This window comes from Passer montanus, unplaced genomic scaffold, assembly GCF_014805655.1.
Source record: "Passer montanus isolate IOZ18808 unplaced genomic scaffold, ASM1480565v1 scaffold56, whole genome shotgun sequence".
In the NCBI taxonomy this organism is placed as follows: Eukaryota; Metazoa; Chordata; class Aves; order Passeriformes; family Passeridae; genus Passer; species Passer montanus.
The window spans coordinates 2,576,131-2,603,537 of record NW_024370595.1 but is presented as its reverse complement, the minus strand read 5'-3'; the positions used below and the strand labels follow the sequence as shown (position 1 = coordinate 2,603,537).

Genomic DNA, 27,407 nt, shown 5'->3' with positions numbered 1-27,407 from the left:
CACTTGTCAGTTCATTATGTGCCCCTCCTATAAAATTATTTGTTGAAAGCACCATGTGTTAAAACAAGAACAGATGTGACAGTTTTCCAACAGAAGTTAGGGACTAAACTGTTTGACAAAATTCATACATATTTGGAAGACTGTGTGTGGCTGTGTGCACATGTATGGTACATAATTAACAGTACTGTAAACAGAGTTTTTGATAACCCTGATTACAGTGCACTGATATGATAAAACCTGAACTGAATTACAATTGTAAAGGAATCTTATGCTCATAGAGAAAAAAGAAATCATCACCCACTTTTTATAGGTTGGCAACATTTTGACGCTTCCTGACTAGCTCTAGAACTCATTCAGACTTAAAAAAACCTGGCTGAAATTAGGAAGATAAATACTTTTCAAGAAAAAATATATAACCCAAGCATCTCATAGATCTATGTATATTAAAAAAGACTACTAAAGTAACCCATAGAAATTTTCAGTAATTGAAATTAAATCAAACTCTCTTTGAAAATGAACTATTGCACCATCTTGATAGGATTTAATTATTCCTCTAAAGTCACTTTGTAGTATTATACAAATTCTGATTCATGGTGCAGAGAATCCAGCTTGAAAATTGGAAACTAATGGGAATGAAAGAGGTGACAGAAATATCTCTTGCTTAGTCTCCTGCAGAGCTTACCGAGGTCACACAGAAGTGCTGAATCTGGTGATGGAAGTACATTTATTTATGCCAAAATTGCAGGGCTCAAGCCAAAATTGCAAAGCTCAAATAAGTCACCTGAATATATATACATATATATAAGTATATTGGGATTGCTTCCTTCAAAATGTGAGCCTGTCTTAGAAACTTATGACACTGATATACTCAGACATTAGAGATTGATTACACTGCCCTGAACCTGGTGTTTTATACCAAGCATAAGTGTAACATTGTAAAAGTGCAAATCTTTTGATTTTTATTCACATATGTTTTCAGATAGAATTATCAAAACTTCTACATTAGATATTACCACGCATTATCTCAGCCTTCTTTTATTAATGTACTGAGGACAAAAAAAAAAAAAGAAATCAAATGGAGGCTTTTCTTTTTTGAGTCAACAATTTTAACATGCACACACAAAATCCTTACAAAATTAAACATCTGTGAACAAGGATGGAAGGAATATGAAGACTTTATGCCTTTTTATCACTCTAAATTGAGACTCACAAAACTGTGGCAAACACCTTGAACCAGAGCTGAACGTACTGTGTTTTATGCCCTGGGTTGGGGGAGGTCATAGAAATGTCCAGGATATCCTGATTTCCAATGTCCTCATTGTGAAGAGCATATTTATTTGTAAGTGCATACAAAACACCACCTTCAATATCAGTCACTGCTGAATACAATGTGTCATTTACCTTCTCTCTCTGAAAATGAAATTGCAAGTTTATTGATCAACTAGTAAATTGCATAGCAGAGAGCAGGAGTTCCCTGTATAGCTTGATTGTGAAGATTCATCACAGCCATCAGTTTTCCCCACCAGGGGTTTGGTGCTTGCCATGAGATTTTCCTGAAGTAAAAGCCCTGCTGACTGTGAGCAAAGCTACCAGGAGAAGCAGCCTGGCAGAAAGCCTCAATGAAATCTATCAAACATACAGAAAATTACTTTCATCATTTTTAGCATTCGTCAAAACCTCTTTCCCAGGGAGAGGCTGAGGGCAGGGTGAGCATCACCTGCAGAGGGAAAGCATCAATGGGGGATGGAGTCTTGTGCACCAATGCTGGGACTGGATAGCAAGGAGGTTTAAAAGAACTATGAAACCACTTGCTGTAAAGGCTCTGAGTGAACATACTGCCTTTTCATACTGTGCCTACTCAAGCTCCACAAGATAACATACTTTCTACTTATTTGCTTTCCTCATTCCATTGGTGGATTGGATTCAAAAGTAGGTTGTTTCAAATATTTACTCCTCTAAAATGTCAAACTGAATCAAAATCACATCCATCATAAACGGTGAATCATTTTTCACATCAGACATTCAGGCTTGACTCATTTGCCTGCTGCAGAGATATCATCCTTTATTGCTACAGCTCCTATAATGGCAAACAAGCATTCAGTGATTGAGCATGATTGACTGCAAGCTACACATGAGTCTCTCTTGCAAGCCCAAATTCACTTAAGATCCACACCTTTTTCACAGAATTTCATGTCTATATACAAACACAGGGTGAAAACATTTCTGGAGGAGAAAGCTTGAGCACGCTTGCTCTCTTATTTGAGCCTTGTGTGGCCTGAGGCAGAATGTGCTAATGCGTGCCAATGTGCCAGCAGATATTTCAAACACACTCTAGACACTTGGGCCCAATAGTTATGAGCAAGGATGGAAGGTCATTGCATTTAATGTGTTTTTGAGACTGACATGATCTTGCAGCTGGAAAAGCGCCTGGGACTATCCATTCCACTGACAGGGCTGCTTTGGTCTGAAGAGTTTCACAGGCAAAAAAGATGGCTGTGACTCATAGAGCTCAGTGTTTAGGTCAGAGTTTGCTTGGAAGAAATGAATCAGCTGGTAGACTTACTCATCGAATGCTTCCTATAATTAATTTCATTAATTCACCTTTTTAGGGATTCGTAATGAAAATAGAAAGACTGATACAATTGTGGAGTGAATGGAAGTGTGTGTGTTTGTAGGCACCAAAAGAAAGAGCAAAGTGTTAAAAGAATGTCCTTTATTGACAAAAAAAGACATGTTTTGAGGACACTGTTCCTGTGCCGTGCATGTCAAGGCCACAGCACAGAAGACTGGCAGCAGACAACCATGCACTCTGCCATCAGGAGGATAACATCTCCAGGTTACAGCAAAATACCCATACAATTATTTTTCCTGTTAGCCTGGCCTAAAAATAGGCTATAGACAGAACCTATATATATATATAGACCAGGAAAAATGTACTGAGCAATATAAAAGATCACTGAATAGTAGTGGTTGGAAGGGAGCTCTGTCCAATCCCTCTGCTAACACAGCTTCACCCAGAACAAGTAACACAGGGTACATCCAGATGAATTGTTAATATGTCCAGAGAATGAGACTGCACAACTTCTGTGGCAGATCTGACCATAAACTAGCCTGTCACTTCTGATCAAGAAGAACCACAGGGACAGGATAAGGACTGTCAGCTGGCACGACCTTTTCCCATACTTGGGTGATGCTCACAAGATCACATGAGCTCACACATCTTGGTGCTTATGAGACTATTGGTGTGAGGGTGAGTGAATGAGATTTATGAGGGAGTGACTGTGAGTTGAAAAAAATTCAGCTTATTTACAGATTCTGCACCTAAACCTCATCCTCCCATTCCCAAAACTCTTCCACTGAATTTTGTTACATGGAATACCCTAAACTTTAAGTGATACAAAATAAATCTTGAAAAAAAGAACATTCTATGCTTTTGTGACCCTATGCAATGAGAAGAAAATAACTCTTTTTGTTTTCCCAGTGAGTACATTTTTGCAGTGCACGTTAAAGATGAAAAGCAATTTTAGTGAAATATTAATGCTGACATCATTAGCTACATCTAGCTACATTAGTAACATCTAGCATTTAGCTACATAAAGAAGCATCTACTTGCACTTTGCAGACGCTTGGGTTTGACACATCTATTAAAACATGTATGAGTAAATGGTGTTACACCTGTATGATTCCAGGACAACTCCATTATGTTACTGACTGCACTACATTAAAAGTACACGGCTACTGTGCTCTCGTTCATTGTTTGGAGTGGGAATGATATGTGTACAGAACCTTAGAGAGAGCAAAATCTCTATAAAAGCTGAACAAAATGGCATTACCAGCTTCATAGTGCACAATGAAACAGCAATCTGTAGTGATTCTCTGGAATACAAGTTACAGGGGTTTAGGTAAAAATCTAGTTAAGGAAAGATGAAATGAGAAAATGTAGCATTTTAAACATATAACTATTCATTATACTACATTCTGATTTAGTAGAGATATTAGTGCATAAATATATATATGGAGTAGAAAAAGCTTTAAAAAATATGAAGTCTCTTAAATAGTGTCTGTGGTAGAAAGAAGAAATGGTGCACACAGGACAGTTTTTGAGTTCATAGAGAAATTCACCTAACTTCAAATGTGTCACTCTAACTCAGTCACCTTATCAACACTTTATTACCCACAGAGAGAAACAGGCAGCTCCAGAAGGTGAATTGCCCAGTCCATCTCAGACCAACACGACTGAATCTCTAGGTATTTATTTTCTTGTCTTGCCTACAAAGGCCTCTTACAGTGACAAACTGAGAAGTAAATGTGCAATTTTTACATGGATGAAGTTATAAGGTCTTCCTCTATCCTTATAACACAGATCATCCCCCACTAAACTATGCTGTAATACTACTTCACTGTACTACCCACTATACTGTAATATTCTTTCAACTCTTCAATTTGTTTTCCTCTGAATGAACACATACACCCTAATGCTGATGCATGACCCATTCCCAGTAACAAGGAACCAAAATATTTTTGTAATACTCATTTTTTTAAGGTTTTTTATTGTTTAGTTCTTATCTAAAGTAGTACAACTCTTCCAAGTTCGACAGAAAAAATCCCATCCACTATTTTTTTTAAGATCTTGCAAAGCAAAACCTAAATCAATCTTTATTTGTGCTGAACACTAGCAAAATATTCTCCTACATTTCCCTGATGCCTGAAAGAAAATATACCTTAAAAGGAAAAAAAAAAGACTTTATGAAACAAAATGTATATTAAGAAAATAATGACTTTACCTATTATCACATGCATGCCAAGTCTTGCCAAATGCTTCACAGTTTGGTAACCAATTCCTTTAGTGCCTCCAGTCACTATAGCAACCTTTCCATTTTGTGTAGGGAAAACTATATGAGAAAAAAGAAATAACACAAGGTTAGTTCACAATAGTAACACAATTAAGAAGTTAAGGTGTATTTTAAAGAGTGTACACTTAACAGACCACTCAAGCCAGCCCAGTAAACAATCTTAGAAGCAAACTCTGTATGGAAACAAAAACTATGGAACATCCACCATTATTTACTGCACTATAATTTTCCATTGTTAACAGTTCACTAAAGACTGAGGTTGATGACACAAAAGGTAAACAACCACTCCAGAAATTTTCTCATTTCTATTTGCATGCATTTCATCATCCTGCAGTCATCTGACCTTTAAATTTTCCACCATAACTTTGTTACTGAGCAAGGTGGTGGCAGTTACGTCAGCTCAGGGATGGCTTACTCAATGTGTACAGGGAAAAAAATTCAATTGGCAGCATGATACCCTGAAAATTTCTTGAATGACAAAAGACCAGCCTCTGTCAGTAACATGGAGGAAAGATCTCAGTTAAAGGTGAGCCATCAAAAGTACACCAGCTGACCTAATTTCCCTGCATAACTGAGTGCTTTCCCTTCTGAAATCACAAGGCCCTGATCCCCAAAGAAAGGAGGAAGCAATTTTCTTGCATGAAAGCCCCCATCTGCTTTTTCCACCCCTGTCCCACAGAAGCCAGCATCCCCGATGCCCATTGTCAGCCTCCACTCCAAGTACTCCTTGACCCACACACAGCCTGGCAGGCAGGGAATGCTCCCAAACTCCCTCTGCTAGAGGGATGGCTTAGACACATCCTGTGTGTCCTGCGTTCCCAGGCAGCCCTCAGCCTGCCAAGTGAGCCAAGAAGCATTGGGATGGCTCTTGCAGAGCAGCTGCCATTCCAGCTACAAGCTCTCACACTGGGTGCAGGTTGCACAGCACATCCCTCCACCACGGAGGAAGTCCTGCAGCCAAAGCAGAGCAAAGGCATTATCATTTAACTGCTTGGGAATGGTGTGAATTAGGTCTAATATCAATTATAATTTTTTTTTTTTTGGGTGGAGAATGTTTCATGTGAAGCACCATGTGGTCCTTAGGTGACCAAGGAGAATTTCTAATTTGCTTTGCAGACAAAGCTGTGAGGTATTTGCACAGGAAAAATAGTATTGAATATTTCATTTTGCTCTGGTGCAGTGTCCATAGGCAACACTATAGATATAGAATGTTTAAAATATGCCAAGTTTCATCTATCAAAGGACTTTCTCTTTTGATTTCCAGGTTTTTAGGGGATTGCTTTCTTGCACAACACCAACTCATATTTTACATAGTTATGAAACACAGTACTAGCACTGATACAAGCTTCTTTCTTCACAGCAACTTCAAAAAGGATCCACATTTCATCTTTTCTGAAACATAGTGATTTCCATCATGATTCAACATGAATTTCTGTTCTCTTCAAGTAACAACTCGGTTCTTCCCATCCATGAAGAACAGAAATTGTTTGTAGTTCTTTGAAGGTAAACTCCAATTACAGTGATATGTATGCACATAGGTGTCCTGACATATATAATTCAAGCTAAATAAGACTTCTCCAGGAGCCTTCTTAAGCAGCTTCAATTCAGCTATCAGCAGCCCTGCAATTTCCACCAAAAATACTTCTGATCTTAAACTCTAAACAGAATGCCCACAGATCCAAATCTTGTCAAGAGAAAATGCACTCTTTTGGGCCTGAGTACCTTCTCTTCCTCTTCTGCCTCCCCATGCCTCCTTTGCTTCCTGCCCTCTCACCACATTGCTACCTGACATTTGGATTTCACGTTGCATACAGGTGCTGTTACTCATTTCCATTACTGCACCACCTACTGAATAAGAAGTGACATTTTAATGCAAAATTCACTTAGAAGAAAATTAATGAAAGGAAAGGAGAAAAAGAAGTCAGGACTGGGGAAGGGGCAATGACATGAGGTGAAAATGGAAAGTCAGAAGACCAAAGCAACAACAGGTATCACTGTTATGTGGTTCTTATCAGAGAAGCTGATTTAGCAGATGAAAGAAGTCCAGTCCTACCCTGTCCACGGTCACTGCAAAGAAAAGGACAATTTTTTGGTCCTAATGGCCACTTAAAGACTCCACTGACAAAATTAATTCTGTGTGATCCTATATTACAGAGAGGTTTTAAAACAGGCCTGCTTGTAGCAGCTAGCTCCAAGGACCTAAGAAAGCAGAGAGGGAGGGAGAAATGAGGGCTGCAGTCACACAGATAAGTGGTCATTATCTGTTTTATTTCCAAGAGGTACAGCTTCCACATAACATGGTTTTGTATAGACACAACACTGCATGGCACAACTCAGTCTATCCACTCACTTCAGTCAAAATGGGAAATGCAAAGGGAAAAACTGAAATACATTGGGGAGGGGAGTGGGGCAGGAGGAAAATAAACTCCTCAATTAATTCTTAATTGTTATTAATGTTAAAAACATGTGCAGTTTCCATCAAGTCAGATGTCTTAATGTAAAATGAACCTCCATTTAAATGAGACACAGCTAGTATTTATTTCAACAAAAATAGTCAAGATCAAATACAGGCTCTGTGTGTATCCAGGGGCAACTCCACTAAAAGGCAGTTTTTTAGTGCCCTGTTCCCTCTAGAACTCCAGCTTAATGTGGAATTTACAACTTTCAGTGTTAAAACACTACTTCTATGATTAAATTCAGCATGAAATTTTCAAAGCAGACCTGGGCTCAGCCTGGTTTTCAGCAGGTACTGGTTTATTTTGTATGAGAGGTTGAGGTGAGTGCAGCTGGAGCCTCACAGCCCCCCCAGGCAGGAGGCAGTGGAGACCCACCAGCTTTGCAATGCCCAGAGAGGTTCCCTCTGGCACTTCTTGCAACTTATTTAAACCACCCCAGTTCTCTCTCTCCCTCTGCTCCTGGTAAGGAGGCAGATACTGATCTCAAGTTCAGAGGAATAATGCCAGTGATATCTCCGTGGGACATGAGAATGGTACAGCCCTGTGCTAATGAAATCCCCTGACCAAGCAGTAGCTGTTAATTTCCCTTTGTGTTCAAAGAAACCAGCCTGCAGTCCTTAGGTGCTCCTTTATCACACCAATGGCTGAGAGAAGCTTTTCTCAAGCTGCAGGTTCTGTCTGCATTCCAGTGTACTTGGACAACATATGAGCCTGTTTACTTTGCAAGTGGATTACCCTAAAACAGGAAAATAAGGCAGATTTATTATGTCCTGATATAAGGCTATTTAAAAACATTTTCCTTTTAAATATACTTGTCCTTAATCAGAAATAAATTCCATGTACATAGACATCCTCACACAAATTCAATACTACAAAGAACATAAGGCAATTCTGTAATTTTAAAAAATGCTAATTTTCAAGGGACTCTGGAACAGGGCTGTCAGGGTGCCCCTGCAACTGCCAAAACCACACAGAAATAAGACAGTCTGCAGACCCATATCAATGACCAATTCCATATCAATGACCAGTTCCTGCCAGCAAAATCTCAGCTCTGGAGCAGGGATGAAGGTCATTGAAGTAGCCAAATCAAAACAAAAGCAGCAACCTTTCTCTTTTTTTGCAGAAATACACCATGTGAATACTGACAATGCAAACATCAGAAGAAGAGCTTCCCTTGAGAGTAGCTTGCTTTGGTATTCTGAAATCTTTACAGGACATGGTGCTTGAGGCCAAGGGAAAAAAAAAGAAAAAAGTATTAGAAGTTTATTTAAAGCAAATTACATTAGATTTTTACAAAGTTCTATCTCCTATCTTAGTAATCCAGCATTTGCATTGTGGCACATTATGGGTCATTGTGGCACACCATTGGACATTAAACTATAATTTCTTTATAATAATTTCCTCATTAACCTTCATTTTAAGACCTTGATGGCCAAGGGTAGAATTTAGATTGTCTGAATCAGTCACCTGTAGTTATCAGGCAAGACCTGAGCACAGCTGAAGGCATCCAAAAAGTTGGCCAGTGTCCACCTGTGAGGTGCCATGCTGGGACCTGCCCACACCTCCTGAACTGGCCACACAGTGCAGGAACTTTGGTGGTATTTGTGCTGGAGAGATCCCTACAGACAAATCTCAACAGTTTTTTGTTGGTTTTTTTTTTCATTCCTGCTATAACTGAATAATTTACATGCAAATATTAGGCCTGAAGGTAACTGGCAGAAGTATAGATGGAAAAAAAATTAAAAGAAAAGAACTAACAATGAATATTTAGTTTCATGACTGAGTAATAAGATCCAAGTTTGGAGCCATTCCTGTATAGCAACACTGAGTGAGAAAAGAAGGCAAACTGTAATTTCCAGTCCTCATCTAACACCACAGGACAAGGCACAATCAAGTTCTTCTAGATGGATTAAAGAAATCATATAGCTCAGTGTACCGCAGGATTATTGAGTAGTTTTTCCTATTGCAAAATATTCTGACTCTTTTTCTCTGATTTATACTGTGTCAATGTTCAGATTATAGCCATTAAGCAGATGTAGAAAAAATAATTCAATTTCTACTCTGAGAGGCAATCAGTAAACTGCTGGGGAACCCATGCAGCTTTTAGCAACAGCCTTTTTTGTGTGTCTTACAGAGACATCTCCGTAAAATTCTGGTTTGGCAGAAACCAGGCAAACAGGGTCTGGATTTAAATGTCATTCCAGGACTATCCTAACAGAAGACAATTTAGGTACTCAAATCCTGACAGATAAGCCAGACAAACTGTGTGTGCCTCAAGCCTGTCCTAAGCCTGTGCAGATGATTTTTCAAATGCAAATTGTCTTCCCAAATTTGCACACCAAAATCTTTTCTGCTTCCAATCACTTTCCTAATGAACATCAATATGCAATCAAGATTGAAGGCCTTTAAGGCTGGAAACCAGGTAGGTGGCAACCAGCCCGACGAGTCCTTCTGTGAAAAGGCATCCTGCTGGTTTCAGCAGCTGAGGCCACCGGGCCTTCTGCTGATGAACAAATGCCATGCACACATGCAGCTCCACAGGCACACGGCCAACAGTCCAGCACACCTTGGATGGCTGGATCCATGGTGTAAGGGAGACTTATCTGCCCAGGGACAGCATCTGTTTCCAAACAGCTGGAGTGCAGCATCATGGAGGTTCCATGGTGTAAGGGAGACTTATCTGCCCAGGGACAGCATCTGTTTCCAAACACAGCTGGAGTGCAGCATCATGGAAGCGAAAAGCCTCCCAGGTTTTGTTAAGAATCATGAGGAAATGGAGGTATCGGAGAGGCTGGCCCTGGAGTTACTCATGGGAAGAGAAAGGTGTTGAAGAACCAGAAGAGCAGGAGAAACCAAACCATGGAAATGTGTCCCTCACCCTACAAACTCATAGGTATCTCAAGGTGCTATTAATGGAACAGCAGCAGTCAGAAGGCTCTAAGAATTTCAGCAGTCAGGGGAAGACCTAATTTAATAAAGCTCCCACGCAGCCACTGACAGGGAATAGGACTGGTAACAACTGCTCACAAAACCACAGCAAACCCCTGGCACACATAAGTTTCTTGTTTAACCAATGCACAAGGCACACAGAGCCTGAAATGCTGCATGCCAGTGAAACAACAAACAACAACTCACACTTACCAATTCTGGAAACTCACAGAAGTTCCATCCCTGTATTTCAGGGGAATGCACACTCAGCCTGTGCCCCATGAAGTGGACATTTCCACAACACACAGAGCTCCCACACAGCAGCAGCAACTTGTCTGGGCTGCCTGGGAACCCAACCAGTGCTGTAACTCCAGCCAAGGCACCACATATCCAGGATGCTTGGACAAATGGCCAGAGTGCAGCAAGGCAGCAAATGACACAAAAGGAGAGGAGCTGGCAGACACACCAACTAGAGAAGCAGAGTGCTCAGCCAGCTAAGGAGATAACATGTTTACTCATCCCTTCCTGACACTGTCAACACAGGAACAAGTGACATTTCTTCAGAGTTAGCAGCAAACATCTGCTGAGCCAGACTAATGATTTTTTCTTAAATTGCCAATGAAAACAACTTAAAAAAAAACAACCAAACTTAAGGCTGCTCTAAATTTATAACATTTGTTTAGCTTTTTGATAAGCATGCCAGCTTGCTTACAGGGATGAAGTGATAACATTTTCAGGCAAGATGACAAGCCCTTCACAGAAGACTGAGATACAAGCTCCCAAAATCCACTACAGGACTTGTTCCTAGATATTTCATTTAACACATACAGAAGTCATACTACAAACAAGCAGAACAGCTCATTTTCCTCTTGTTTTTTCAACTCATGAACACACTGTGGAGCCTTGGGGGGTATTAGAGAGCAACAGGTATTATTAGAGTCCAACATCACAAGTTTGGAGCATGAGTATCCACAACAAGACCTAACTATAGTTTAAAAAGCCCCCACATATTAGAAAATATGCAAGATAAACTGGTGCAATAGTAAGATGGAAGTTATGATGCCAGCATTACAGTCCTGAAAGAAATATTTTTTACTAAAGAAAAATAACAATACCCTAAATAAGGCAGGTGCTCAGAGCAAGAATTTTTGGCACTCAAAAATGCAAGACCTGTGGAAAGACATCTCTCTAACAGTGGGAAGGGAAGTGGAAAGCTACACTAAAAATTTCATTTGCATGACACACCTATCTGCATTTCTTCTAGTGATTCTTGGAAAGACAGCATAAATGCAGATAAAGGGAGAAGCATGTGTAGAAAGCAGGGTGTGGAAGGGGAAGCAGAAGGAAGTGTTAGACTTTCAAATAAGACACAGGAAAAAGTTTTTTGGTCAAGATGAGGTCATTTTCAAGTGCTTCATTCCCCTTTCCCCTCTCTTCACCTTCTCCCCACCTCCAGGTATTCAGGTGAAAGAGATACAGCTCTAAGCAATTTAATACACCTGAATCATAAACGTCTGCATGGTGATATTGTCTTCAAAGCCAAAAAAGGGCCCCAGTGAGGACACTGGCACTGCTCCTTACAGATGTAAATCAACCATGGTCTGGTGGGGTAAGTCAAGGTACTGATCCACAGACTGCTAGAAAAGTAAGCTACAGCTATTACCAAAGTAATCAAAAAAGTATTTCCTCTCCACTTGCACATATATTTTCAGTGCCCTGTTTTTCAGAGCATATGACTGGTGTGTTTGCAAGTGAAGAAGTCCTGCCTAGCTAAAAGAGCCAAGGGAAGATGCATTTTCATACATCTTTCGACTGGAGCCTGAGTGCTTTTGCTTTATTTGTCTAATAGGATGCTCAGTAATGTTAGTCTTGGACTCTGTGATGCTGCTAGACTTGGCATAAGGGCTGCATGGAGAAAATGATAGTTGGAGTTTTCAAGAATTATATAGACGGCAATTTTCCAAACTGATTTATGCTATCTTCACTCTGTCCATGAAGAACCTCTTCCTCTAGGAAACCCCATGCAGACCTTCTGCATCAGGACCATTGATCATACACAGCAAAAAAGCTGGATGTTGCCACCTCTCCCCCAAGAAAGAGGGGGATGAGAATACAAAAAAGAAAAGTAAAGAGGACTTTTAATTTGAGAATTTGTCTTATTTCAGAATTGCCTTTCACTCAGACAATGGGAAATAAGGCTGCATTGAAAAATGATTTGGTGAAGCATATATATGATTTTTTTACAATACAAGTTCAGGCTGATTTTGACAGAGATATTAGGAAATTTGATCCTAACAAATATGAAGCTGCCCTAAGGTAAAAGAAAGCAAAAGTAGATGAGAGGGTGCAGTTCCCAAGTCCTGAATTTCACTTCTGGCCAGAGTTCCTGAGTACTTTGTTCCTTTTGCCAAAATTCATCTGAAGATAACATATTTGAATTTTATTTTTTTTTTATGAGTGCCAAATAGATTGATTGAACACCATTATACAAATCAGTCGGATGGAAAATACCACAGTTCAGCATTAAAGTCTGCTGAAATTTAATCAGGAATCCAAGTTTGCCCACAATCTGCTCTTGGGAGGAAAGTTCCCAACCAAATGTGTAGAAAAGGAGAGCACTTGATCCCTGGAGGGGCATGGGCTGATAGAGAAGTAACCAAGAGATGGAAAAGTTGCTTTACATCGACAAGTACAAATTATATTAGTGAAATTATGGCTCTGCAAGTTCCCAACAGACATCAAGCAATTTCTGCCACCACACACTAGTCCTTGTCTTATGTATTCTTGCCATTTCTGGCTTAAGCCAGTGTTTGTTTGTGTGTTTGCTTGTTTGTTTGCTAGTTTTTCTGGAAAAACGCTAGTCTTAAGGATTATTTCAGATAAAGGCTGATTGTACATTTGACAAACTTGCACAAAAATATCTGGCACCTGACTACCCACTGGCGTTACACCACACATGGCATGTTTTGCTTCACTGGGCAATCATTTTGTGTTGGGACAGATGCCAGCTGGGGACTTGGATGAGGCCATGAAGCATTGCCTTCGCTTGGAAAGGAGGGCTCTGCTGCCATGAGGCTGGACTGGAGAGATGTGAGGGACAGCACTGTCAGTGGCAAGGCATGGCACAAACTCAGCTCAGCGACAGTGATTCATATGTGAGCAGTCCCAGACTCAGTCATAAAAGGCAATTCACAAAAATATAACGTTGGGTTTTGTGAAATAAGTGCAGAACGGTTGTTGCAATAATATGAAGAAATCCCACTAATTCCTTACACTATACTGAACAGACACAGCCTGCATATGAAAGATTACTGGATTTGTTAAAAATATCATGAGAAGAAACATGATGCTAGCTCCAAGAAAAAACTAATCTTCCCTACATATGCATATATTTAAAGGCTCCATTTACCCATATCATTTTTTTACATGGGAAAATACTATCACAAGAATAGAGAAGGAGATTTTTCCATTTGTATTCTCTGCTCTGCTTATCTTTCATTCCTTTTATATATTTACCTATTAAGTCTTACTCTTTGGCTTTCTTCTCTTTCACTCCAGTCACACTAAAGATAGGGAAGTTATAAACAGGTGTATCTTTAAATCAAGAAAAGCATCTGATTATCTTTTGAACAGATTTACTGATGCTTATTCCCATACTCCCTCCCTCTGGGCAAATGTAATTCTGCAATACCTTGGGCAATGTCATTTTATGTAAAACTTCCCAATGCTCTTCAAGTCATGTCACCATGTAATTATACTTTTTTCCTGTTGTGAAATGAGAGATGAAAAAGAGAAGCTTATCCCAGGATATTTAAATAGGGGCAATGGAAATAGCTCTGCATAGTCTAGTAGCTGTAGAATGCATTTTCCCATCCAGCAAAAGTTTGAGACATTAGAATTACTTTTTCATTCTCTACCAGGAACCGAAGATTGTCTAGGCTCCAAGATTTCCCGAACAGCTAACGAGTAGATGCAGCTGCATCTGACAATGCTTTACATCCCTCAGGATGTAAGAAACCATTTCAAGTTCTTGCTTTCAGACATACCCCCAAGCATACAAAAGCCTTCCCAAGTGCAATTCCCTATTTCCGAGTGCTATTTCCCTACAGTGAAAGTTTCATTTTAACCAAACATTTGACATTTAAAGACACTTTTCCACTCACTAAAGTCCCAAATAAATGTAGATTTCTCCAAATCATGTTCATAAATCCAGTGAAGAAGCCATAAATAACAATCAAAATGAAATGTGAATAATCTCAGAAAAGGTCTTCCCTTGGAAAGACCACATCCCATATATCTAAAAAAAAACTTGACAGTTATCTGCATGAAATGTGGCACAGAATTCTTAAGGTTTTAAAATTTCATGTCTAACTATGAAAAATTAGCATTTGGGTTACAGTTTTGACCAAAAAGCAGGGTAATGGCAGTGAGTTTGAAATGCTGGAGAAAATATGAATCAGCAGAGCATGATGCTGCCGCCATTTACAAATAGAGTAAATGTCATAACTGACTGCAGAGCAGAAACCTCATTTCAGAAAACTGTAAGTGATGGTTATTTCACAACAAAAAGACTTAAGAAAAGGAAAAAGGAAAGAAAGAAAAAGGAGAAGGAGAAGGAGAAGGAGAAGGAGAAGGAGAAGGAGAAGGAGAAGGAGAAGGAGAAAAGAACAGCTGATATTCTTGATTTAATCCCAAATGCTATAGAAATAAACCTATGCAGGCAAGTCCCAACACCTTGCATGGAAGAAACATTCCATCATAAACCCTCAAGTCTGGAGAACATTTTAAGTGCCCAAAGCTCAGAAAGTATGGGAAGTCATATATTCAGCTTCTGCTGAAACTCAGAATGCTGAAACTCAGCACTCTCCTGGAGAAACTGGCTGATTGGACAGACATACTGCTTGCTGTGTAAAATCCTGGCTGGCTGGCCATGGAGAGTGTGGTGGTGAATGGAGCTACATCCAGCTGGTAGCCGTAAACAAGTGAGGCTCCCCAGGGCTCAGGCTTGGCATCAGTCCTGTTTAACATCTTTATCAATGGTCTGAATGTAGTGATCGAGTGCCTTCAGCCATTTTTCAGATGACACCAAGTTGGGCAGGAGTGTCAAGCTGATGGAGGGCTGAAAGGCTCCACACAGGGAGAACTTGACCAGCTGGATTGATGGACCAAGGCAAAGGGTATGAGATTCAAAAAGACCAGCTTCTAGGTCCTGAGTTTGGGTCACAACAACCCCATGCAGTGCTACAGGCTGGGAGCAGAGTGACTGGAAAGCTGCCCAGCAGAAAAGGACCTGGTTGACAGCATTTGAACGTGAGCCAGTGTGTGTCCAGCTGGCCAAGAATGCCAGTGAGCATCCTGGCCTGTATCAGCAATAGTGTGGCCAGCAGGACCATTGTCCCTGTGCTCAGCACTGATGAGGCCACACCTGGAATCCTGCGCTCGGTTCTGAGCCCCTCATGACAAGAAAGACATTGAGGCGCTGGATTATTGCCCAGAGAAGGGCAATGGAGCTGATGAAGAGTTTGAAGAACAACTCAGTCACAGAGCAGCTGAGGGGACTGGGGGTGCTTAGCCTGGAGAAGAGGAGGCTCAGGGGTGACCTTATTGCTTTCTATAACTATCCAAAAGGCATTTTAGCACGGAGAGGTTAGATCTTTTGTCCCATGTAATGCGACAAGACAAGAGGAAATGGCCTTAAGCTGTTCCAGAGGAGGTTTATATCAGATACTAGGAAAAAATTTCTTCCCCTTCCCTAAAAGGGTTATCAAACATTTGAACAGGCTGTCCAGGGGGGTGGTTGAGTCACCACCCCTGGAGGTATTTAAAAAACATGTAGATGTGTCACTTAGGGACATGGTTTGGCCATGGACTTGGCAGTGTGGGTTAACTTGGAATTTTCCAACCTAAATTATTCAACGATTCTATGATTCATCAGCACTTTCATATGCAGAAACTGAAGCAAATAGTGATCTCATTACTTATGGTCAAACTGGAAAGACTGATCTACTTATGGCCAAACGACAAATCCAAACCAAAAGCAAAATATTGCCACCTGCATTTTAGCATCTCACCAGAAGAATTAAAAAGACAACAGAAAACAATTTATACTTTGCACTATGACCTATACCTTTCAAAAGACAAAGTATTTTAATTTCTATTATCAAGACAGTATTGACTGTGTCATCATATTCCTAGATAGTACAGGATATATTGTATCACAATCCTCAATATCATCTTTACAGCTTCTACTTTTACTGCTTGTGAATTCCAACATCTCTTATTCTGACCACATGCTATTAAAAGATTGAATTAATCATTCCATCTTGCTCACAGCACAGATGGAGAGATACAGTTGGGCAACCAATACATTGGGAAAGTCGATTCTTTAAATATTCCCTTACTATATTATATTATATTCTGGGAATGTGAGGGGTGGGTGTGTGTGAAGAAAAAAAAAAAAAAAAACCATTGGAAAGATCATTAAGAGTAGTTTAAACTGCATCTCCTCTCTTCCCAGAGACAGAGAATGTAATTTCCATATCCCAATCAAGCTTAAGAGCATCCAGCTGAAGGTCACATTCTGATCTGCCTCTTCCAGCTGACAAAAATGCTCTGCTGCCACTCAAACAGTCTCCTCTGCTTCCTATGGTTTCGGGGTGACAGTATTTCCATCAAATAAGTAAGCAGAAGTCATGAGTTGGTATACAGAATTTAAAAGGTAATTGAAAGTTTCTGGAGTAGTTCACTTCAAAACACTGCAATCACTTGTGAACTGAAGTGCTTGTTATTATATACAAAGCTCTAGTAATTAGAATCAGGAAGAGAGGTACAAGGTGATTAGAGAATATTGAGAAAAATCTAGTTAACAGGAAACATAGCCCATCAACCAATCAGTACTAAAAATTTCCCTGAGATACCTGTAATTTATTAAAATATAAAATGCTAAAAAGCACATTTCCATATTATTAAAAATTTTTGAAGCAAATCAGAAGACATTACAGCATTGACATTAATGTGAGAATAACCTCAGATGCTACTGACTTAATAAAACCATGGAAAATAGTCTCAACATCCCTTCCTCTCCCTCTCTGCCCTGTTTCCACATCCTTCAAACCCACTCCTGGCCAGCACATTTATGTCTTTGTCTGGCTGACACCTGGTGAGGAGTCAGGGCAGGGGCAGAAGCTGTCTGTATTGTCACTCCTAGAGGTGCCTCTTGGCAAAAAGCAGTGGCCCCAAGGAAAGCAGGGCTCATGTGGAAGCAGAGCAGGCCACTGAGGGGGACACTCACAGCTGCGTAGCCCCAGAGGCGCTGCCTCTGCAGGGCACTGCCCGAGCTTGATGCCCCAGCTGTACCAGCTGCCCAACCCCTGCTGCCACCCTCCCAGGGCCATCAGCCAAACTCCAGCAGGAAAAATCCCTGATGGAACAGAATTTTGTGGGGTTTTTAAATTTATTTTTTAAAGGTAGTTCTACTGAAGCCCCTGAGCCTCTGGATGAAGCTCAATTTTGTACTCAAAACTACTTAAAAACCAGTTCTAACTTGGAATGAACAAGTACAAAGAGCTTGCACATATTTTGTCTTCAAGACAGCTGCAACATTTGTGCTCCAAATATGGAATTTCATTCATTTTTCTCTTCTTTGATAACACAAACAGGTCAGGGTTTTCAAATTGAGCATGAATGTGCAAGTACAGAAGGGTCTAGACTATACCATATATGAAATTTCCTAATTGTTTCATAACAGTCCTTTACTAGAAAAAAACTGATTTCAAAATCCTCTTTCTCAACACATGCTGGAGTGATCTCACACTCATGGATTTTCTTTCAATTTTAATCTTTCTTGTTTCTCATAAAATATGCACTGAAGTTTTCAAGGAAAACAACTACTTTGCAATAAAGACAGCTAATTGTTTTGATTTTTTTTTAATTAGATGTTTTCATTCTTCAGTGAAAATTTTAATTTGAATTAAATTTTATAGCCCATCAATCTAGAGCAGATTCACAAGACTTAGGGAAATAGTTACCTTAGAAGAACAGCTACTGTGCATGCTCTATAATTGGTCTTCATCAAAATTGTCAATGATTTTTAATATGCAGGTACCACACAGATTAAAAGCTGTTAAAGTATGTCTCCATTTAAGAGGCCATCATTCCACAGTGTCATTATCTGCTATTAATATTTCAATTAGAGAGCATCACATGCTGCTTTGAAGAAATGTGCAACTACTCACAAGACAAGTCCCATTATTGATAATGCTGCAGGAGCATGACACAAACATCCTATTTTTATTCCTACATTTAATTACCTTCTATAAATATCTTGCCAAAAATTTAAGGGATTAACTCCTTTCATATAAAAATATGCATCTGTGTTGACGAACACCTTCCAACCGTTCTGCTTCTAAGAAGGGAGGTGACAGCTACAGGAATTATACTGGCCCTTCTGCAGAGGCACTTTACAACCTCACTCTTCAAGCAGGCGTTCAAACAGGCTGATACATCACAGTGCACCCTGGCACTCCTTCTCAGGACATCAGCCAGAACTACCAGCACTTTTCAGGCATCACTGGTACCATAAACAGGCTTCATGCCTGCTTTTTTTTCCACCTGACCAGAGGATTTAGCTCAAATGTTATGGCTCTGCAACAGCCAATTTGGTGTGCAATATTTTTCAAGGCATGATTTCTTTCTCTTTTCTGAGAATAAAAAAAACAAAAACACTTTCTTTGCTATAACAGATCTTATACTCTTATTTTCATCAAGCCAAGCTGATCATCAGTTTCCAGTAAAGCTGATACCTGGAGCTACCTCTCAAAGGTAGGTCTAGCCAGGTAACAGTGACAGGACCAAATAAAATGGCCTGACATTTTGCCAGGGGAGGCTTAGATTACATATTAGGAACAGTTTTTTCACTGAAATGGTGAAAGCATTGGAACAGAATGCCCAGAGAATTGCTCAAAAAACATGGGGATGTGGCACTTAGAGACATGTTTTGCTGGTGAACATGATGGTGCTGGGTTTATGCTTGGACTTGATGATCTTGCAGTTCTCTTCCAACCTAAATTATCCTATGATTTTAAGCCAATAAACAGCACTTTCATTCCACCCCACTTAACAGCAAAAAGTTATAGCTGTGTTTAATTTCTGTTGGGTGCTAAATAATTAAAATTATTTGAATGAAGCTTTCTTTTTAAGAAGCATAAAGGAACTTAGCAATGTAAACATATCAAGGGGAGTAAAAAAAAGAGAACTTGAGGAATAAAAGCCCAAGAGCTTGTACTGGCTTGTTTGGCAGCTCTGTGCTGTTTCCAATACTTTTCTCTCTAGGCCTTTTTCCATAAATATACAAGGCACTTGAAACACATGTGTTACACTGCGGACTGACTGATAGGCGATTTGAAGGATATGACCCTAAAATGCAATTTCTATTCCAGACTCCAGCCTTACAACTCCATCAGCCCCCTGTAACACACGGAGTAAACAGCCAGCCCACTCACACTTGATTCTCTGGTGGGGCTTTGCCACCAGCTAGCATCTCTCCCAGAAAAAAATCCTGGTTATACAGAAGGTAAAAGGTGAACAGTTCCTTGCAAGAGAAAAGTGAGCCCCTGCCAATTCTGCAAGCTGCACCAGCAGCTTCTGTAGCCCTTACATCAGCATTTCTTTTGTTATTGTACTTGAAGCTTTGCAACTATCCACACAGAAAATCCAGCAGTGCTGAGGGTCACACCACCTCCATTTCAGCACAGCACTACCTCCTTCCCAAGGCATGCTAAGACATCTGGCCAACATGTCTGCGTCCTCATGCAGTCTGTGACCAGTGTTGCAGTCCCAGCAAAGCCCAATCGCTGTTTCAGGCAGTTACCAGCATTCCCTGTTTCACTTGGGGAAATAAAAAATATCTTACTGAATAAGCTGTTCTGCAAGTGCTGTCCTGCTAATCTTTGTGGCAACTTTACAGGGCAGTGCTTTGCCCAGCATGGAGTACACCAGCACAGCCAGCCCCATGCAGGTTTATCCTGGAGGAGAGAAGTGTTCAAGTTAAAAACCAGTAGTTGCAGTCAAATGTGAGGCACATGGGAGCATAGTCAGAACAAAGAGGGACATCCAGAACAACTCACCAGGATGACATCACCTACACTCCTGCTACAGCAGTGACATTTCTCTAGGGAGCACAGGCACTTTGGCAGCCCTTTATTTACTCAGCCCTTTGTGTAGTTAAAAATGTCAGAGACTGGGCAGGAAGAAGAGGCCTCAGCATCTCCCCCTTCAAGCTGCCATGTGCCAAGCCAGAGGAGCACACTGCAAAGCCACTTTGACACGGACCCTGATGCCTTTGCAAGGAACAGATCACACCTGCAGAGAGGGTGCTAGCAGAACAGCCAGACACATGCTGTCCAGCAAGCCACACAGCCTCGGTTGCTGTCCCCACAACCCTCAGCAAAACCACATGCTAGCCATGAACCAGACCAAACTTGCAAAGATAACTTTGTTCTTTACAGCCAAGGGTGGCAGCTTGGATAAATCTGGACTGAAAAAGAGTGAACTTCATTGCTAAATTGCAATTATTTTCTATATACATATGTGGGTATGTATATGTTTTTTCTTCTTTAGGGAAGAAAACAAATACTTTGATAATTGGATTAGAATACTGGGAAAAAAATCATGGTTTTCACTTGTGCTAGAATACTTTATGACTAGCATTAATGAGTACATGTTCAGAAAAAAAATAAAATACTCTGAAAATTGATGTGGAAGAGATGGACAGAAGATACAGTTGATAGCAAAAAACCCATTAAACATCATTATATTAGAGCATAAACTGTTAAGTTCATATGCCATCATAATACAACCCTAACAGGGTCATGCTTAAGCTGAAGTCCGGGCTTCAACATTGCCCACCTATTTTGTTGTTTTACATCCTCTTTCTTGTATCTTCAAATATGCCTTTCTTCCTTGGAGTGCTGGACAACTACACATAATGTCTTTAATAGATAGACTCTGAAAAGGAACCCATGAGGACCACAGGAAGACATGAATACATGCCCAAAACCAAGTTCAAAGAACTCTGCATCTACTATGCACTACTAATGGCAGCGTTTGCAGCTCTTGACACTTGTTTCTGACTCAAATTAGTTGCTCTTCAAATATCTGTATCATATAATTAGGAAGTACAGCATCATCAAGAGAACATGGATTTTGCATTTCTTGACCTTTTTCCTACTAATTTTCAGCAGAGTATTTAATCTTAAAATTGTACACCATGAAATGTAGCGATTCCAGCTAGGACTGCACAAGTAAGACTGGCGTATATAGGTAGTGGTATTAATTAGCATGAAAACACTTCAGCCGGCAGATTAGGTGATATCTGTATTCACCTGGATGACTTTATTCATTAACAAGATGTTATTTTGGAAAAATATGTCCAAGAAAAGTCCTTGTACCTCAGCTATAAGAAGCGTTTTATAGCGCAAATGTCCCATTTCTAGTTACCAGTCAGTTATCTAGTTAGTTCTATCTTATATCCAATTGCCAGAAAGACAACAGTTACTGCTCTGCAGGCACTCTGTTCACTGGCATACATTCAGCAAAAAAATTACAAGCTTGATTACTCAGTCCTGGTCTGCAGAAAGTGTAGTGCCAGTAACGTTTTGTTTACAAAGTCCTTTCATTCTGTGTAATTTTTAGACTGTTGCAGATTTCATAAGCCATTTGCAGTGGTACCACCGAACCGTTTTTAAAGAATGAGGTCTGACTCCAACTCCTCTGTAATTTCCTTAGTCGGGACTGGTTGACATGCTGTTAAAAAAATACTGTCATACAGAAGTATTTGTTTCTGTTTTGAAAATAACCTTCCTAGAACAGAGTACACCTTGTGGGATGGCTTTGCAAAGAATGCAGCCTTGGGGCCCTAATCAGCAGTTTGGGTACAAATGGCTAACATGGACCATCACCTGCCTCCTGCTGCAGCACATCGCACCCGGGCAGCTGGAGCTGGCAATCAATCTCTTGCCCACAGGATAGCAGATAAAAGCTTAATCCCAAATTCATTGAACACTCATAAGGTTCATTAACTTCAGCTCCTGGTTTGTACATTTCCTCATGCCAGTGAAGTTCACATCTGAAGGTAACTCGGTGCAGAGCTGAGCAGGTGTTTAGTTATACCAACCATGTTACCAGTGTTACCAGTGTGTCAACAAGAAGAAAAACAAAGGTTTTAACTGTTCCGTCAAACTCCTCCTTCAGAAACAAGTTCAGTGAATTTTTTTGGTCCAACTTTCCTTTTTTTTTTCTTTACGTCTCCAGGATAATTTAAAATATTGATCAATGTTAGCAATCATGGTTAGGCATTCCCTCAGACAGCAAAATGTCCATGACCCGGAAAGCATAGTCTGGCAGAAAACAGGCACACAACAAAAAGCAGAAGTATATCAGAGCCAAGCACTCTAACTCAGCTTTATACAACTCAGAGGATGTTTTGGGTAGGTTGAGGGATGTCATTTTCGTGCCCATTTAATGTTCTGTGAAGTATCAAAGCTATCCTAGCAGAGCACAGATATGATTAAATGAAAACAAATGTCATTATTTTATTACAAAACTATGTCACTTTATTTTTTCTTAAAAGCAACCCTGATGTGAAGCAAAACTTCCTTGCCTTTTAGTTATCTGCTTTGGGAACTGCAGCCCTCAAATATATTCTTTCCTTGCTGGCAATATGCCCATTTGAATCTTGCTTTATTCCACCACATCTGCAGCTCTAATGCAGTAATTTATACAGTATGACAAAGCCACAAACCCAAAATCATTCTCTGTAATGACATCTGTAATTTAGAAACTTTGAGGATAGAAAGCTTGAAACTGGCAGGCAACAGTTTCTGCAAATACCAAGAGAGGACTGTGTGCGTGTGTGTGTGTGGATATATAAGTTTTTATTCTTAACTGCACAAATCTTGATCCTTGCCCAGTCTGTAAGGCAAAGCACACATAATCTTAGTGGCATAGGTATTGAAGTATTTCCTAAGAATGCATTGTTCAATACATTAAACATTTTACCACAACTGAGTTGAATCAAGAATCACACATCAGTGCCCATGGAACTTCAATACTACTGCAGCACTGCGCAAGGGAGCCCCAAGTAAAGCACTTGTGGCAGGACAGTACCTACATGGTCTAAGAAAACTGACTTATTACTTAGCTACTACAAAAATATCTCTAAAAATAACATCATAGGATCTACTACTTCCACCTGCCTTCCAGCCATGCAAAATGTTAGGAGGGTGCTTCAGCACTCACATCTAAACCAAACAAGACAAGGCTGTTGCACAAGGTTGTGCAACTTGTCTTACACAGGCAGACTCACAGGTGGAGTCCACACAAGGTCCTGCATAACTCAAGACCTTAATCCACCCAACTGCCCTGTCAGTAAAGCTCTTACATTCTTCAGTTGAGTTTCTACAATCTCCAGTGCCTTCAGCTGAAGTGTGGCTGAGTGGAATTTGGTTAAACAACTCTTTTTATGATGCAAAGGAACAATTACATTTTCTAGCTCATTTTCTTGAGTTGCAGCATCCTATCATTAGCACCAGAGATACTAAAGCTAACAGAATTTGCTCTATCACCTAAACAAGATCTTAGGGCAAATAGCCCCCAAAACTGCAGTAATTAAAAGACTGCAGAAGCTTGAATTTGCACAACCAGACATTGCTTGGCAGAGAGCTGACTTGAAGACAAAGACCATATATCCTTTGCAAAGATACCATCTGCCCATCGTTAGACTCAAATGCACAGATGGAATCCATCACTTGGCTCTGAAATCCATCACTGCTTCAGCTGCATGAGCAAAAAGCAAACACTCAACCTTCCACCTATAATAGTGTACCCCCATTTTCCTCCTTTCTTTTGTTCTAAATTAACAAAGGAACCTAAGTTCCTGTTTACTGAGGAAGGAAGATCCATGCAATAGAAATGCTCATTCACATCTACTAGAAATGTTGATTTTATGCTTGTAACAACTGAATCATTGAAACTGAAACATCTTACAAGCAGAATAATGACTAAGTAAAAGAGGGTTGTTCTTTCACTTGTACCCTCATTGAAATACCATGGGTCTCATTGTATATTGCTATGATGCAGGTAAGGGCACAAAATGAGGTGCTTACATTTAAGCCTTTTACTCAGGATTTTACCTAAAAATGTAAATATTTACACTTCACATTCTCCCATATTTGGGCAAAATGCGGTTACAATTGCCTCTTTCAACAACAGAATAATTAAGCCTTCCAGTGTATGAATTGTGGGGGAAAATATTTCTCTTACTTCTGAAGCTCACCTACATTTGGGACTTAAAGTGTTCCAATAGCTTTTTTAGATAGAATAATTCTATGGCTACTAACACTGGAAGCACAATGGAAGACAAAATGGACACATGTAAAATAAAAAATTTTACCGTGGTTTGCATCTCATACACAGTCCACCCAAAATATTTGAAGGATATTAAAAGAGACACACTTGTGATGCCAGCATTTTTAGAAGGTCTAAAGGCAGAGCATGCAAAATGGATTGCTTTTGGACATAAGGTCCCTAAATCTGTATTTAGACACCTAAGTCAAGGAGTTAGTGCACAGACTCTGCAGACTCCTTTTAAGGCCACATTTTCTATCACTTTAATTTTAGCCTAAATATAAATATAAAATTTTGTAGTCCTGGTGTTTGAGAACTCATCACCCGGCAGTGTCACCTTCTGCACAATCTTCTTCTAGGGGTGGCCAATCAGTCCAGAGAAGAAGCAGAATCACGTCAAAAGCCCTGGTCCATCCCCTTCCTTCAGGCATGTGCAGACCAGAAAGCAGCCCCAGCAACACAAAAACACAGGGAAAACACTCTGGAGGAATCTGTTTTTCCCTCTGCGGAGCACAGCAACTTTCCTAAACAGCCTAGAGAAAAGGCAGAAGTGCAGCCAACAGATCAACTTTGCGCACTGAGCTGATCCCCTCACTGCAGGGAAGAGCTGTCTCTGGGATAAAATAAGAATGTTATCTTCCATCAGCTCTAGCATGCATTGCCAAAAAAGGCACAAAAAGCATATTGCAATGGTCTTAACAACTGACAAATAGTTTCATATATTATCTCTGAATTTATCTGTCTAAAAAGAACTGTGAAATCTTCGTGAACATTGATGAAGGGGAGGTGGGGTGGTGTGGGCAGAGCATGCACAAGGTGGTTTGTATACAAGACTACAGCAGAACTTATTTATGTGAGCACTTTAAGCCCACTTGGGTGTTGAGTCATACCTTCAGATACAACACACACAAGGTTGTGCTTTTCTCACTTCACTTCTCTGAGCAGGTACACAGGAATCTGTGATCAGCAATGCCAGTCTCATGCTCTCAAGACCATGGGGTAAACACTGTATTATGCTCAACCCACTGCTCATTGAAACCAGGCAGCAAATCATGAACAGTGCAGGTGAACTTCTGCCTGCATTCACCAAGGCTTGAAAACATGCAGGTCACATTCTCCTACTCTTACACCTGGAATACAAGAAGCACACAGCAAATAACACAGCAAAGAGCAGCACCAACATACTTGCTGCCTGCACAGGAAATAAAGTGGGGCTTAGAATGAGGGACAAAAGGAATACACGCTCCACTCATCCACAAGACTGGCTTTCTCACCACAATGTTCACTCCCTTGGGACCAGACAGATTTATGATCAGTGGCAAGTTCTTGGACTGCATGTGGATGTTTATCTATGTAGATCAATGTGTGAACATATCATCCAGAAACAGTCCCTTCAGCCCACATTCCCACAGGCTGGAGGCCAGGTCACAGCTTTAATCTCCCTTCTTCTCCAATAGCTCATTAATGAGAACTCTTCCCTGGCCATTTGGGAGTGCAGGAGTTTTTTGAAGTTAACAGAGCTCATTGCCAGCAGCATGTGAACACCAAGAAGTGTGTAAAACAATTGGTTTACAGCGTTCTTAAATGTCAGACTACAGGAAGGCCAGTCATTTAGCATTTTTAAATGCTATCAAGATTTTTGGACAGGAATTGAAGACTCCTGATAAAATTTCAGTGTTTTCCCTAGGACCCACTTCCTATCTGTTCCCATAAGCAAAGCAATTGCATTTCCCACATTTGTTATTACATTCCTTCTGTTCATATAAATTTTGCTGTGTGCTCAAGAAACTTTTATTTGGTGCCAAAGCACTGAGTGCATCCCAAAGCACAGACTCACACCAAACAGCACTAACACCCATAACACAGATCTGTGCATTGCTTGCAAAGCACTTCATTTTTCTCTCTCACACACACACATCAGAAGGTCGTTTTTGAGAAGATGAAAGTTTCCCTTGGAGCACTGCATTCACAATATGGGATGGGATGTTTCTGGCATGAGCTCTCCTGATGCTGACTTGACATCTTCCTTGTTATGACTGCAAATTCCTATCACTGTAAACCTAACTAATGACTCATGAGAGAAAAAGCAAACAAAAAAAGCAAAAAGAAAGGGAGAATGAAACCCTTTCAATTGCAGTGTCTGTAGACACAGCGACACACAAAATGTCTCAAATTTAAAAGAAAAGCAGTATCCACTGGAGAAATAAAAAATGAGTGAGTTTTTCATTCGTAACTGCAAGTATTTGGGGACAATGAACAGACAGAAAATTGTATGTAATCAAAGAAACTGCCTTTTTAAAAATAACCTTATTCTGCATTGTTTTGGGAAGCACTGTTGAACATGACATCATGCACATACAGCTATGGACAAAAACAGCCATATTTTCAGTGAACTAAGGAAAACAAAGGGATTAATTCTCTACAGATATAGCCAAATTATGAGGCTATCACAAGTATTTACAGATGCACTTTAATTATCTCCTTCCTAAGAGTGTTAAAAAAGGACATTTGTCACTTATCTCAAATGAAAATATCCCCTCCTGTCTCTTATACTTACAAATAGGACTGCCCCACTGCTTCTGATAGATGAATCTTGGTGTACTTCTAACCATGGCATTTATTCCAGGAAAACCATTATAAGTGTTATCCCCAAAATATCTATCAAATAGGAACAGAAGCTTTACTCTCTATATAAAATATTTATTTAAATGTCACAGAACACTCTTTTCTATGTCAGTATTAAACACATGACTATTTGAATAATCAC

General features: G+C 40.1%; 1 protein-coding gene across 2 annotated transcripts in view; it reads right to left on the bottom strand.

Moving 5' to 3' along the window:
• The window catches only part of DHRSX (dehydrogenase/reductase X-linked), a 163,249-nt gene that overhangs the window by 121,266 nt on the left and 14,576 nt on the right, over positions 1-27,407 (bottom strand). For both annotated transcript variants that reach the window (XM_039725674.1, XM_039725675.1), the window contains one exon: positions 4,785-4,892. In XM_039725674.1, coding sequence (XP_039581608.1) covers positions 4,785-4,892 — 108 coding nt within the window. The remainder of the gene's footprint in view (positions 1-4,784; positions 4,893-27,407) is intronic.